This window comes from Sparus aurata, chromosome 15, assembly GCF_900880675.1.
Source record: "Sparus aurata chromosome 15, fSpaAur1.1, whole genome shotgun sequence".
Taxonomy (NCBI): Eukaryota; Metazoa; Chordata; class Actinopteri; order Spariformes; family Sparidae; genus Sparus; species Sparus aurata.
In genome coordinates, this window is record NC_044201.1 from 31,218,851 (window position 1) to 31,233,145 (window position 14,295).

The 14,295-nt window shown below is 48.0% G+C and overlaps 1 protein-coding gene across 1 annotated transcript; it reads left to right on the top strand.

Moving 5' to 3' along the window:
• The first annotated feature begins 253 nt into the window (after window positions 1–253).
• prph2b (peripherin 2b (retinal degeneration, slow)) lies at window positions 254–8,107 on the top strand. Its single transcript, XM_030441924.1, has 3 exons — window positions 254–1,206; window positions 3,846–4,092; window positions 5,982–8,107. Exons 1-3 carry the CDS (start codon window positions 626–628, stop codon window positions 6,177–6,179), a joined length of 1,026 nt encoding a protein of 341 aa, XP_030297784.1. The 5' UTR covers window positions 254–625; the 3' UTR covers window positions 6,180–8,107.
• Window positions 8,108–14,295: the final 6,188 nt, after the last annotated feature.

Genomic DNA, 14,295 nt, shown 5'->3' on the forward strand with positions numbered 1-14,295 from the left:
AGGTGAAGGGACTTCGGGAAACGCTGCGTTGACGAAGAGACCAACTGTGAGGATGGCGTGTGATTGGTCGGCCTGTTGTCAGTCGCCTCGTTACAGGCGGGTTCTGAAGGCTTTTCTGCTGACTGGACGTATCATCGGAGGAACACCTGCAGGGAGGTGACAGGTGAGCTCCTGTCAGCAGAACTGAACTCTGAGCTGTGACAGGCCGAGAAGCGGAAGCAGCTGCTTAACATCAAACCAATTAGCAGTAATCTGGAGGATTAGTGGCTGATCTGCTGTTAATGGGATCAGAGCTGCTCGGAGGTTTGGGATGACGAGTCGCAGCTCGCTCACATTCACACCTTTTCTCCTGCAGCGCAGTGCCGAGCCTGCCGCACCTGTTTTATGAGAATATTTGGTTGATCTGATGGCAGACCCCTCGGCCCCCCCAGTAGTATGGACTGTCCTGAACTGCAGCTCGGCATTATGGGTCTGAAACTGGGAGTTCTGGTGGAGTCGCATTCAGCTGCTTCTTTCTGGATCGGATTACTTTTTTGAAACTAGACAGATTCTAAAACTGCGTCCTCCTGATTCCTGACGTGAAGTGACTTTTGATTTGAGTGTTTTGTCGCACTAAGCCGTTAAAATGCCGTTCATGCCGGTGAAGTTCAACCTGCAGAAGCGGGTGAAGCTGGCTCAGGGTCTGTGGATGCTCTACTGGGTCTCGGTCATGGTGGGGATCCTCATCTTCAGCCTCGGCATCTTCTTCAAGATCGAGCTGCGGAAGAGAAGTGAAATGATGGACAACAACGAGGGTCACTTGGTGCCCAACATGCTGATCATGGTGGGCTTGTTGGCCTGTGGGATCAACGCCTTTGGAGGAAAGGTGTGCCACGACTCTCTGGACCCGGTCAAGTTCGCCAAGTGGAAGCCGATGCTGAAGACGTACCTGACGCTGTGCTGCGGCTTCAACGTCCTGCTGCTGCTGGCAGCTGTGCTCTGCTTCCTCATGCAGTTCGCCGTGTACCTGACGCTGGCCGAGGGCCTGAAGAACAGCATCAAGTTCTACAAGGACACAGACACGCCGGGTCGCTGCTTCATGAAGAGGACGCTGGACATGACGCAGATCGAGTTCCGCTGCTGCGGCAACAACAACTTCAGGGACTGGTTCGAGGTGCAGTGGATCAGCAACCGCTACCTGGATATGAGCAACGACGCCGTCAAAGAGTGAGTATCAGACACAAGACTGCAGCTGAAACTGTGAAACTGTGATGTCCATCCTGTGCTTTCTCCAGAACCTCAGAGGTTCTCTGGTACCTGAATTCTTTGCATCTCTAGAATCAAACTAGTCGACAGTTTTTCTCTGTAACCCTCGAGGAAAGGTCAGCTCGGTCACGCTTCTTTGAACAGTGGCTCATTTTTGTCTCTGAGGTCATCGAGGGCACAAACTGCAATCATCTCTAAGCTCCTAACGAGATTCAAACAGACTCTCTCGTGTGTTTTCAGCTGAATCTCACTTTAACTGAACTTTCAGACTGAGTTCAGTTAAACAGGGTCAGTGGAGGATAAATGAGGGATTTGAGGAGGTAAAAGTTCCCATGCTGGAGGTCGATGTACCAGCTTCTCCTCCTTAAGTCTTTAATCTGTCAGGATCTGATTTCCACCTCGCTGCAGATTACAGCCCGCTAACATGACAAGGTTAAACCAAACCAGGCTATCCAGGGAGCGCTTGATTCTCTCACCACTGTTTGTGATGTTAATGTTGATGATAGGGAACTGGTCAGCTGATCGACTCTGCGGCTGCAGCGGGTTGTAGATGCGTGTTTGCGTGTCCTGTTTCTGCGTTAATGCACTTAAGAGATATAACTCTCTCCCTCTGAGATGATTATTTCCCATCATCCAATTTTAACCTGCTGTCATCCAGGCTCAGGCTCCGCCCCCTCAGAGGACACCGGTGACTTCTCAAAGTGTCCGATCAGAGGTTCAGATGAGTTCGGTTTAAAGATTACATTTTGATTTGATTCAGACATTTTTAGCCATCAGGAAACATTTCTGACCTCCAGAGGATGAACCCCATGATTGTTCCCACGGTGCCTCCAAAAGGACAAACTCTTCTGTTCAGAGAGAAATCATCAGCATGTTGTTTGTTGTAGTGGCTGTAATGAACTACCGCCTCTACAGTCCTTCAGTCTGACTGCTAGCTAACGTTAGCCTGGTGGAAGCCCAGCCACACTATGTCAGCCATGATAGAGATCTGTGCTAGCTGGCTAGTTAGCTCAGTTATTAACAGGACACTAACATCATGGTTTGAACCAGTTTATACTCTGACAGACAAAATGAAACAGATAAATCGCTCGTTAACCTCCTCTGATTAGGTTGTTTATCACCATCGGGGGGAATTCACTGCTGAACGAGTAGAAAACACAGTGAGGTTCCAGTCGTCCTCGTGTTGTGGGCGTTCCTCAGGGTTCTATACTCGGACTCTCACTGTTTATCAAAGTGTGTCATTTTATGCTGATGATGTTTTCTTGTCAAATGAATTGATTTTAACATTTAAAGAATAAAAACAACAGAAAGGTTTTTTTCCTGATGGTCACGCTACAGAAAAGGTCAACGGGTCGATTTGTTGAAACTATTTCTGGAAAGTCAGAAATCACATGAAGACAAAGAGAAACAAAACCACAAACGACTCGGAGAGCATCTGTTGGTTGTCGTCTTTATTTGGGTTTTGTCGATGTTTGTTAATGTTAATTGTTGGACAGTCAGTCAGAGGCTCTGAACAGAAGCCTGGAGGGTCCAGGAGGTTCAGGTGGTTCAGGTGGTTCAGGAGGTTCAGGAGGTTCAGGTGGGACAGGTGGTACAGGTGGTTCAGGAGGTTCAGGTGGTTCAGGAGGTTCAGGTGGGACAGGTGGTTCAGGAGGTTCAGGTGGGACAGGTGGTTCAGGAGGTTCAGGTGGGACAGGTGGTTCAGGAGGTTCAGGAGGTTCAGGTGGGACAGGTGGGACAGGTGGTTCAGGTGGGACAGGTGGTTCTGGAGGTTCAGGTGGGACAGGTGGTTCTGGTGGTTCAGGAGGTTCAGGTGGGACAGGTGGGACAGGTGGTTCAGGTGGGACAGGTGGTTCAGGTGGCTCAGGTGGGACAGGTGGTTCAGGTGGGACAGGTGGTTCAGGAGGTTCAGGTGGGACAGGTGGTTCAGGTGATTCAGGTGGGACAGGTGGGACAGGTGGCTCAGGTGGGACAGGTGGTTCAGGTGGTTCAGGTGGGACAGGTGGGACAGGTGGTTCAGGAGGTTCAGGTGGGACAGGTGGTTCAGGTGATTCAGGTGGGACAGGTGGGACAGGTGGCTCAGGTGGGACAGGTGGTTCAGGTGGTTCAGGAGGTTCAGGTGGTTCAGGTGGGACAGGTGGGACAGGTGGCTCAGGTGGCTCAGGTGGGACAGGTGGTTCAGGTGGTTCAGGAGGTTCAGGTGGTTCAGGTGGGACAGGTGGGACAGGTGGTTCAGGTGGGACAGGTGGCTCAGGTGGGACAGGTGGGACATGTGGTTCAGGTGGGACAGGTGGTTCAGGTGGGACAGGTGGGACAGGTGGTTCAGGTGGGACAGGTGGCTCAGGTGGGACAGGTGGGACATGTGGTTCAGGTGGGACAGGTGGTTCAGGCGGTACAGGTGGGACAGGTGGGACAGGTGGTTCAGGTGGGACAGGTGGGACAGGTGGGACAGGTGGGACAGGTGGTTCAGGTGGGACAGGAGGTTCAGGTGGGACAGGTGGTTCAGGAGGTTCAGGTGGTTCAGGTGGGACAGGTGGTTCAGGTGGGACAGTAGCCCATCCTTCAGGCGGTGACCTCTAACGTCTGTGTTTGTCCCTCAGTCGCGTCCTCAGTAACGTGGAGGGGAAGTTCCTGATGGACAGCGTCCCCTTCAGCTGCTGTAACCCCGGCTCCCCTCGGCCCTGCATCCAGCACCACCTGACCAATAACTCCGCCCACTACGATTACGACCACCGCATTGAGGAGCTCAACATCTGGACCCGGGGCTGCCGCGAGGCACTCTTCGCCTACTTCAGCAGTATGATGAGCAGCATCGGCGTGCTCATTATCGGCACCATCTTCCTGGAGGTAAGCCGCTTCAGCCAATCAGCATCCAGCCTGGACCACACTGTCACTAAAAGAAACAGTTCAACATTCAGTGAAATAGACTAAAGACTGGAAACGGGGGGAGCAGCAGCACCACAGCTCCCCGATGAACACATCAGATCAGGTTTATTTCATCTGAACAAAAACTGAAGAGTTAACGTGTCAGCTTTGTCTGACAGGAAGTCATGTCCTGGAACATTTCCTGGAGTCTCCTGACAAGAGAACCAGGAAGTAGTCCACTGTTCCCCCTTGTTTACAGTCTGTATGCTAAGCTAAGCTAACCAGTGGCTGCTGCGGCTTCATATTTACTGAGTTTTGTCACGTTAATGTGCAGATGAGGGAGGAGCAGATACAGGAAACAACCAGTCAGATCCATGTGATCAGCAGCACCATCACATCCTGTTACATCTTATGACATCACAGGTAGAAACGAGCTGGTTGGTCCATTATCAGCGCTGTGGGGAACTTCCTGTTCCTTCAGGTGCAGTTCTAACATTTTTGGTCCGTCAGGAAACAACCAATCAGATCGAAGCTTAAACGTCTGTGAAATCGCTCTTCAGGAGAACTGTTTAGTTCTTCATGGTTCACGTCTTCCTGCTGCACGTCTGCATTCAGCTGATCATGTGAGGAAGACTGTAGTGAGAGGCTCTGATTGGACGGCACTGCCGAGGGGCGGGGCTGTTGAAACAGGTTTTCTTGAGACAGAAAATTAGCTAACGAGGAGAAACGGAGAGCTCAAAGTTCTTCTGAGCTGCTGCTGTTTCTGATCGGAGGACTTTCTCCTGGAGGTGAACACAGGATGAGTTCTCCACTTAATCCTCTGATTTGAAGGAGATAATCGCAGCACACCTGCAGCGACCTTAAACGCATCAGGTCAATAGCATAATTGATTAGCGAGTGATTAGCATTAGCGCTGAAGGAGCTGCAGCTTCTTAACAAAACAAAACCATCAATTTGAAAAACTTTTTTTAAATGACGGCATTTCAAAGTTTATAAAATGTGATGATGATTTTTACAGTTAATAATTTGAAAATACATTTCTAACATTCGTCGGTTAGGTTTCTGCATCTATCACAGTTATTGATCAGACAGCATGTTTGATTTTAATGTTCAGAGTTCATCTGAATCTGACCTGAAGTCTGCGGTTTCTGTCTGACATTAACGGAAACATCCGTCACGTTTTACTCGACTCCTGCTGTGACTCGTTCTATGTGTGACTCAGAGGATCTGACTTGTGGTTCTGACCCGTGGATCGTGCTGAGGCAGTGGCGTGCTAAGATGCCGGGTGCTGCTGAGGCTAACTGAGGATCAGGAACTATTCTGGGGGGGGGGGGGGGGGGGGGGTTAATCTGCCCGCAGAAGCAACAGGTTGCATTCTGGGAAGTTCAGGGACAGTTCCTGAAAGAGTGAAGACGATTCATTATGTGGGTCAAAACAACAAGTTTGACCTCAAGCGTGACGCAGATGAACTCAATCTCTCTCTCAGAGGAACGCAGCTCACCCAACCAATCAGAAGCCTCGTCAGTGACACGGGTCATCACGGATCAGAACGTCACGTGTAATGCTCATCAATAATCTGATGATCTTTCCCTTTTTTGGACGTTTTATTGGACGTCCTGAATCACAGTACAAATATTTAGCAGTTAAGCTAAGCTAAGCTAAGCTAAGGTACCCACCTGTCCCAGAGGTTTATGGATTATCTTTGTTGTTTTCCTCAAAACTGTGAAACACAAAGTGCATGACGAGGCTCACGTCATTAACATGTCGCCCCCTGCTGGAGCGGAGAGCAGCTTCATCAGCAGCAGAACTGATGTGATGTATGACCTGTACACTAACCTGTGTGTGTGTGTGTGTGTGTGTGTGTGTGTCAGTCGGTGGACATGGCGGGGTTGAAGTACCTCTGCACGGCTCTGGAGACGATGGAGGACCCGGAAAACCCCGAGTGTGAGAGTGAAGGCTGGCTGCTGGAGAAAGGTGTGAAGGAGACGTTCAGCGACCTGCTTGCCAAGATGAAGACGATGGGGAAGGCCAATCAGGTGGAGGAGGGCGCAGAGGAGGCCGCCGGCTGAGAGCCCCGCCCACCTCACAGGACACTGAGGTCTCTCCCCTCTCCTCCCCCTCCTCCACCTGCCTCTCGCCCAGTAAACAGGGAGCGAGAGAGGAGAAGTCTTCTCCACCAGCTGTACACACTCACACACACAGACACACACACTCTCTCACACACACACACACACTCACACTCACACACACAGACACACACACTCTCTCACACACACACACACTCACACTCGTTCAAAGTGAACAAATTGTTTAAATTTACTGTGAATGTCATGTGATATTTTCCATTCTGTAAATATGTTGAACAGAGTTTATTTTTAAACAGGAGGAACAGAAACCTGCTGCTGTAAATAAAACGTCTGCGTTACAAAACATTAAATTATATACGAATATTTAATTAACCCCGCCCCCTCATTAAAGCCTCCTGTCAGTCACCTTCAGGCCGGACAGACTGGACACCGGAGCCCGACCGATACCTCATCACTGACCTTTGATCAGCTGATATCAGCTCATTGATCACATATTGAACATGTTTAGAAACTGTTGCAGTTGCTCGGTCTGTCCAGCAGAGAGCGCAGTGAACAATAACTTCATTCTTGCCAAACTTGTTTGTTTATGTGAGAAGCAAACATCAGAATCGTCTTTACGTCCACATGCTGGGATTTGTGTCTCAGACATCGAGTATCGGTCGGACTCTGGTCGTCACCAGTTGTCATGGAAACAGACGGCAGACATCCTGAACACAGCCGGGCTGCAGTACCGCTCCTGACCAGCAGGCGGTACGGAGGTATGTAGGCAGTGAGGCAGATTCATGCAGCTTCTCAAAGTCATTTTTATAACATTTATAATATCATTTATTATTTTTCTAATTTGAAAATGAACAGAACTCCAAACTAAAATCTTTGACGTTCACACTTTGTGTTTTTGAAGGTTTGTTGATGATTTTACTTCCTGAACGATCACAGCTTCACTTCCTTCAGTTGAAGCAACGATAGCTAGCGTTAATGCTAACGTCTGTGAGCTGAAGCACATGACGGGACCGAACGGGCTCGGCTCGGGCTGGCTCGGCTCGGCTCGGCTCGGCTCGGCCGTCTGGCTCCGTGTCAGCGACGCTGCTTCACCCTGAAACAGGAATGTTTTTTACTCTGACGCTGCAGCAGAACCAACACACTCTGTGATCTCATCTTCAGCTAATATTAAAGTTTAGTGTCTCTGGCTGCCCCGACCGAACACTCCCCTGAGGATAGAGGTCGTTATATTCATTTATTGATTGAAATGTGAAGCGTTGAGGCTCTTAAACTGTCAACAGTGTTAACATTGTGCTTCTTTACAGAGAAATGTAAAAATTAGCCTCTAAAATAATATTTTACACAGTGAGCCACCTGTTAGCAACGATGCTAACAGAAGAACAGCCAGCAGACCTGAAACATCGTCCACCTCACCAGAGCCCGGCCCGCTGCAGCAAACGGGCCGGCGCCACATTTACAATCTAAAACAACCAAACACAGAAACTTTGTGTGTTTACTCATCAAGTGAATCGGTCCGGGTCGCAGCAGCCCCCTGATACGTTCCGGTTCTGGTTCCGGCTCTAACGACCACATGAATGACATCACAGTGTGTTGACCTCTGAACACCGGGTCCACTGAGCGTTCGGTCCGGGCAGCCTTGTGTTTCCTCCGTCTGACAGACAGGAAGCTGCATCAGAGAGTGTGTGTGGTTCTGGTCTGTGTTCAGTTCTACAGAGTTACTTTGGATCAGCTGTTAGTGATTAAAGGATCAGTTTAAAGAGAACTTCAGGTTCCAGGTACCGGCTGTAATGTCTCTGTGTCTCTTTCTTTGTAATATGGAGAGTTGTGATGTTTGTTGTGGGTCAGTCGGAGCTTGTAGTCGCTCCGCTGTGTACGATAAGAATCTATAAAGAGATGTTGACTGACCCAGACTGCCTGACTCGTCTTTTATCAAACTCACCAACACGCTGATTACAACACAGACAGGTGTGTGCACGTGCACAGACAGGTGTGTGCACGTGCACGGACAGGTGTGTGCACGTGCACAGACATATTTCCAGCTGTGATCTTTGTTTGGAGTGTGAAATGTGTTTTCTTGTGTCAGCAGATGAATTGTTTACTATCAGAGCTTCAGAGTTTTACAGTTCAGCACCTCAGGAGTTAGAGCGGGTCGTCCAGTAATCAGACGGTGGCTGGTTTGAATCCCCGGCTCCATGTTGAAGCATCATTGAGCGAGATACCAAACCTCTACCTGCTCCTGGCGTGGCGGCCTCCGCCTTCAGGGAGTGACGGTGTCTCACAGCAGCTCAGCAGATGAAGAGAGTTAATCAGCTCAGAGGAACAGATTAACTGCTGATGTCAGCTGAAGGCCAAAGGACAGCGGCCATGACGCAGGAAGACACCAGGGGGCCCGGGGGGGCGGAGCCATGTCCAAGTCCTTTAAAGGACAAGTTCACTGTTTTAAAGCCCGCCATCATGAGCAGCATGTTTCTGATCCGACAGTGCTGTCAGTCAGTCTGCCTGCTGATGGAAACAGACTGCTCGTTATCATTAATATAACCTGGACTCACTGAGTGAACCTCTCAGCTTCAGGTGACCAGGCAGTGAAACAGGAAGCAGATCTTCCCACACTGTCCAATTAAATTAAATTAAATTAAATTAAAATAAAACCCTTCAAACCAACAGAGACTGACACCAGAACCATTCTGTGACTCTGAATAAATCACACATTATTATAATCCTCCTACTGGTTTTATATCTCATGTGGACCCCTCACAACCTGTTACCGGGCAGAATCCAGATCAGATTATCTGAGAGGTCGTTAAGACAATCAGTCTTAACCTCTGAGCCAGAAAAGACCAGATCATGTAACAGAGAGACGGTGAGGTGGACCAGAACCAGTCTGAAACCAGTATCTCCAAAACACTTCCACCTGAAGACGATTCCAGAGAGAATGAAGTCTGCTCGTTACTGTGATGATCTGTAGTACCCAGCTCACAAACTGTCCAGTCACCTGCACACAATGTTAGTGTGTGTGTGTGTGTGTGTCTGTGTGTGTGTATTATTAGCTGTGATGAGATTAAAGACATCCTCTGGAGGACTTTACAGTTGGATCCTTGAAATGCAGCAAACACACATTTCTATGAGCCAATCAGGGAAGAGTAGAGACCTCAGGTGTGAGGCGAGGTCACTTCCTGTTCTGGCACTACAACACCTGCTGTGTCTCAGTTCAGGGTCTGCGTCCTCTGAAGCAGTGGTCCCCAACCTTTTTTGCACTGCGGACGGGTTTCATGTACGACATAATTTTGACGGACTGGGGGGGGGCACGCCAAGAGGAACAGACGGATGTTGTTAAAAGAGAATCCATTTTTCAAAATAAAACAACTTTCCAAGTATGATCGTCAATATAACGGAAATAAAATAACGTATTTATTCTTTCTCTGCGGCCCGGTACCAACCGACCCACAGACCAGTACCGGTCCGCGGCCCGGTGGTTGGGGAGCACTGCTCTGAAGGACTCAGCCTTTGAGGTCTTTGAAGGCGAGTCCTTCAGAGAGAGCTTGTTAACCTGGTCAGCCGTTGTTAAATGTGACGGTCTAGCCTTTGGAGCATTTCCTGGTTGCGTCACCAGATGTTTTACCCTTATGTCACCATTTCTGCCGCCCAGGCCCGCGAAAGTGACGATCTACGCCACGTGATGTCGCCATTTTCTCTCTTTCTTTCTTCTTTTTGGGGCGCACAAAGACTCTTGGGATATGTGAGGCCACGAAGGATCGTAGCGGTGCATCCTCCAGAAACAGGGAGAAGAAGGAGCATCTGGAGGAGCCTTCAGACTGGGACAGACTTCAGATGCTCCTCTGAAGGATGCAGACCTGAACTGAGACACAGTAACTGTCCAGGACCCGTCCCACTACCCGACTACATCCGGGCTCATGTTGCAGCCTCGGGCTGTTCTGACCCACAATCCTCTGCTCAGCAACACATACGTCACGTAGATCTAAACGAAGCTGAACGACGCCACAGCCTCCTCAGCGGCTGACTGACAGGGTGGTGTTTGTTCTCAGGCGCCGCTCCATGTGAACTCTGAAAATAATCAATTATAAATAATAAAAAAATGTAAATGTCCTGTGAATTTAACATTAGTTAATAGTTATTTCACTGTGGCGCGCGCAGGTGGTCGAGTGGTTGGAGCGCATGCCATAAAACACAGCTGACCCTGGTTTGATTCCGGCTGGAGGTCCTTTGCTGCATGTTTCCTCTCTGTCTACTGCTAATAAAGGTGTTTATGCCACAAAAAATCTTTTAAAAAAATAAGTTATTTCACTGTGTATCAATGTATCAACTATTCAGTAAATAACTCTTTATTTATTCATCAAAGGTTCAGTTGATGTTCATGATGATGATAATATATAATAATAATAATGTAAATGGTTAATAAATGCTGTGTAGTTCATTTTTGAACATCATTTAGGCGACTGTTAAAGAATTGTGATTGGAGTTTTTAAACATCTGATTAATAAATGTTTTATTTCATTGTTTCTTAACAGAGAAATAACTTACAGTTTTTCTCAATTGTTTACACACAAAAACTGGTACTTGAGACACAATGACCACAACATGTAACTGATGCACCAACCCCCTGAACCAGTTCTGCTAAACTACAAGCACAATTCCTGCTTTACACTCAAACTGCAGTTCTAAAACACACTTTTTCAAAACACTACACACAATTCTCTGCATTTGGCACAATTTTCATGAAGAAAATCTCTTGCTTTCACAAGGAACACTCTGTCATTCAAAATTCTAAAGTGAATTGCCCTACTGTGCACACTGACTCATCACATGGGCAAACACCTGGACACCTACACAACACACTCACTCCACCAGAGCAGCTCAGGTACGCTGTCATTTGGGACAACGTAAGTTTCCACTGGGCTGCTCTGGTTCCTAACTGGTTCACTGCCCAACCACGCTTTACCTCCCTCCATATTCTATTGAGAATTTTTTGTAAAGTGTCTGACCGAAATCCACAAATCCACAAATGTGTACACCCCTTCTCCAAGCTATGGAAGATGCATGTGGATATGTAGCAGCTGGTGCTTTTCATGGCTGGATTCACCATGCTAGGTGATGTTTCTCCTGCTGCTTGGCCGGGAAAACACGGCTTGTGATGAGGATGAGGTGCTGTGGCTGAAACAGAGGAGAGCATGCTGCACAGGTTTTTTTTTTTTTTTTTTTTTTTTTTTACTGTAACTGTGTACAGTAAATTCTTCTGTTGTTTTGTAGGTAGACCGTATATTGTTGTATACGCACTTTGTGTTGGTTGGGATGAACACTGTGTACATTGTTTTTGTGGGAAAAATAAAATATATATGTTACTGTGTATTTATGTGTTCTGAGTATAAAAACAATATTCTCAAATATTTTACATCACACTTCTGTATGTACTGACTGTAGTAAGTGTAACTGAACAAAAAAGGTCTAAGTCATTTTGATGAATGAAGAAGAAGTGTTTCCATTCATCATAGTGTTTTACACTGAGCACATCAGTGTTCAGCTGGTTCTTATACATGTCTCTTCATTTGATGGTTTGTGTGTCATTTGAAAACAAAACACCATTTTGAGAAGAAATAACATTGTTTTGAATGTAAAGTTTCATTTTGCAGGAGAATTGAGGGTTTTGCTCGTTGTGTGTGTGTGATTTTTGATTTGTGTGTAGAGTTCTGAGAGCATGAGGCATGCTTTCACAAAATGTGTGTAAACAATCGAGAAAAAACTGTAAACGAATCTAATAAACCATAAATGTACCATTTATTATTGATGGTTGTTATAAAGTGTTGCCCGAGTCAATACTGCCTTTTTAGCAAAGACATAAGTTTTAAAGAAATAAGTCATATTTGTTGCTGTTTTTCTTTGTCTTCCATCAGAACTTGAGTCCAGACGCTGGTACTGATATTATTGATCTCAGATTTATTCTATCGTCTTCACAATGTTCTCAGTGGAACATCAACACCAAACAGACACACAGTCCAATCACCCGCAGACCTGGCAGGGATCCTCAGGTCCAGGTGGAGAACAGGTCAACTACAGCGTGTTCAGTACAGCCTATAGGTGGCGCCAGAACATCTGCTGGACTTCATTTCACCATTTCTTGTGTGCATGAACCAAAATCACTTATTCACACTTACTCACAATCATTTATCACTTACTGGCCCATAACTCAACGTGCCTTGTATTCACCTGTACTGGACTCATTGGAGACGTCCTCACCTGTCTCCTGAACACACACCTGTATCCTGAACACACACACACCTGTCTCCTGAACACACACACACCTGTCTCCTGTACACACACCTGTCTCCTGAACACACACACACACCTGTCTCCTGAACACACACCTGTCTCCTGAACACACACCTGTATCCTGAACACACACACACCTGTCTCCTGAACACACACCTGTCTCCTGAACACACACCTGTCTCCTGAACACACACCTGTCTCCTGAACACACACCTGTATCCTGAACACACACACACACACCTGTCTCCTGAACACACACCTGTATCCTGAACACACACACACCTGTCTCCTGAACACACACCTGTATCCTGAACACACACACACCTGTCTCCTGAACACACACCTGTCTCCTGAACACACACCTGTATCCTGAACACACACACACCTGTCTCCTGAACACACACCTGTCTCCTGAACACACACCTGTCTCCTGAACACACACCTGTCTCCTGAACACACACCTGTATCCTGAACACACACACACACACCTGTCTCCTGAACACACACCTGTCTCCTGAACACACACCTGTCTCCTGAACACACACCTGTCTCATGAACACACACACACACACCTGTCTCCTGAACACACACACACCTGTCTCCTGAACACACACACACCTGTCTCCTGTACACACACACACCTGTCTCCTGTACACACACACACCTGTCTCCTGAACACACACCTGTCTCCTGAACACACACCTGTCTCATGAACACACACACACACACCTGTCTCCTGAACACACACCTGTCTCCTGTACACACACCTGTATCCTGAACACACACACACACCTGTCTCCTGAACACACACACACCTGTCTCCTGTACACACACACACCTGTCTCCTGAACACACACACACCTGTCTCCTGTACACACACACACCTGTCTCCTGAACACACACACACCTGTCTCCTGAACACACACACACCTGTCTCCTGAACACACACACACCTGTCTCCTGAACACACACACACCTGTCTCCTGTACACACACACACCTGTCTCCTGAACACACACACACCTGTCTCCTGAACACACACACACCTGTCTCCTGTACACACACACACCTGTCTCCTGAACACACACACACCTGTCTCCTGTACACACACACACCTGTCTCCTGAACACACACACACCTGTCTCCTGTACACACACACACCTGTCTCCTGTACACACACACACCTGTCTCCTGTACACACACCTGTCTCCTGTACACACACACACCTGTCTCCTGAACACACACCTGTCTCCTGAACACACACACACCTGTCTCCTGTACACACACACACCTGTCTCCTGAACACACACACACCTGTCTCCTGTACACACACACACCTGTCTCCTGAACACACACACACCTGTCTCCTGAACACACACACACCTGTCTCCTGAACACACACACACCTGTCTCCTGTACACACACACACCTGTCTCCTGAACACACACACACCTGTCTCCTGAACACACACACACACCTGTCTCCTGTACACACACACACCTGTCTCCTGTACACACACACACCTGTCTCCTGAACACACACACACCTGTCTCCTGTACACACACACACCTGTCTCCTGAACACACACACACCTGTCTCCTGTACACACACACACCTGTCTCCTGAACACACACACACCTGTCTCCTGTACACACACACACCTGTCTCCTGAACACACACACACCTGTCTCCTGTACACACACACACCTGTCTCCTGAACACACACACACCTGTCTCCTGTACACACACACACCTGTCTCCTGAACACACACACACCTGTCTCCTGAACACACACACACCTGTCTCCTGTACACACA

Bases quoted from the DNA above. Each gene is read 5' to 3' on its own strand.
- prph2b (XM_030441924.1), top strand. From the start codon at position 626: ATGCCGTTCATGCCGGTGAAGTTCAACCTGCAGAAGCGGGTGAAGCTG. The intron at 1,207-3,845 runs GTGAGTATCAGA...TTTGTCCCTCAG, and splicing joins AGCAACGACGCCGTCAAAGA to TCGCGTCCTCAGTAACGTGG. The intron at 4,093-5,981 runs GTAAGCCGCTTC...TGTGTGTGTCAG, and splicing joins TCGGCACCATCTTCCTGGAG to TCGGTGGACATGGCGGGGTT.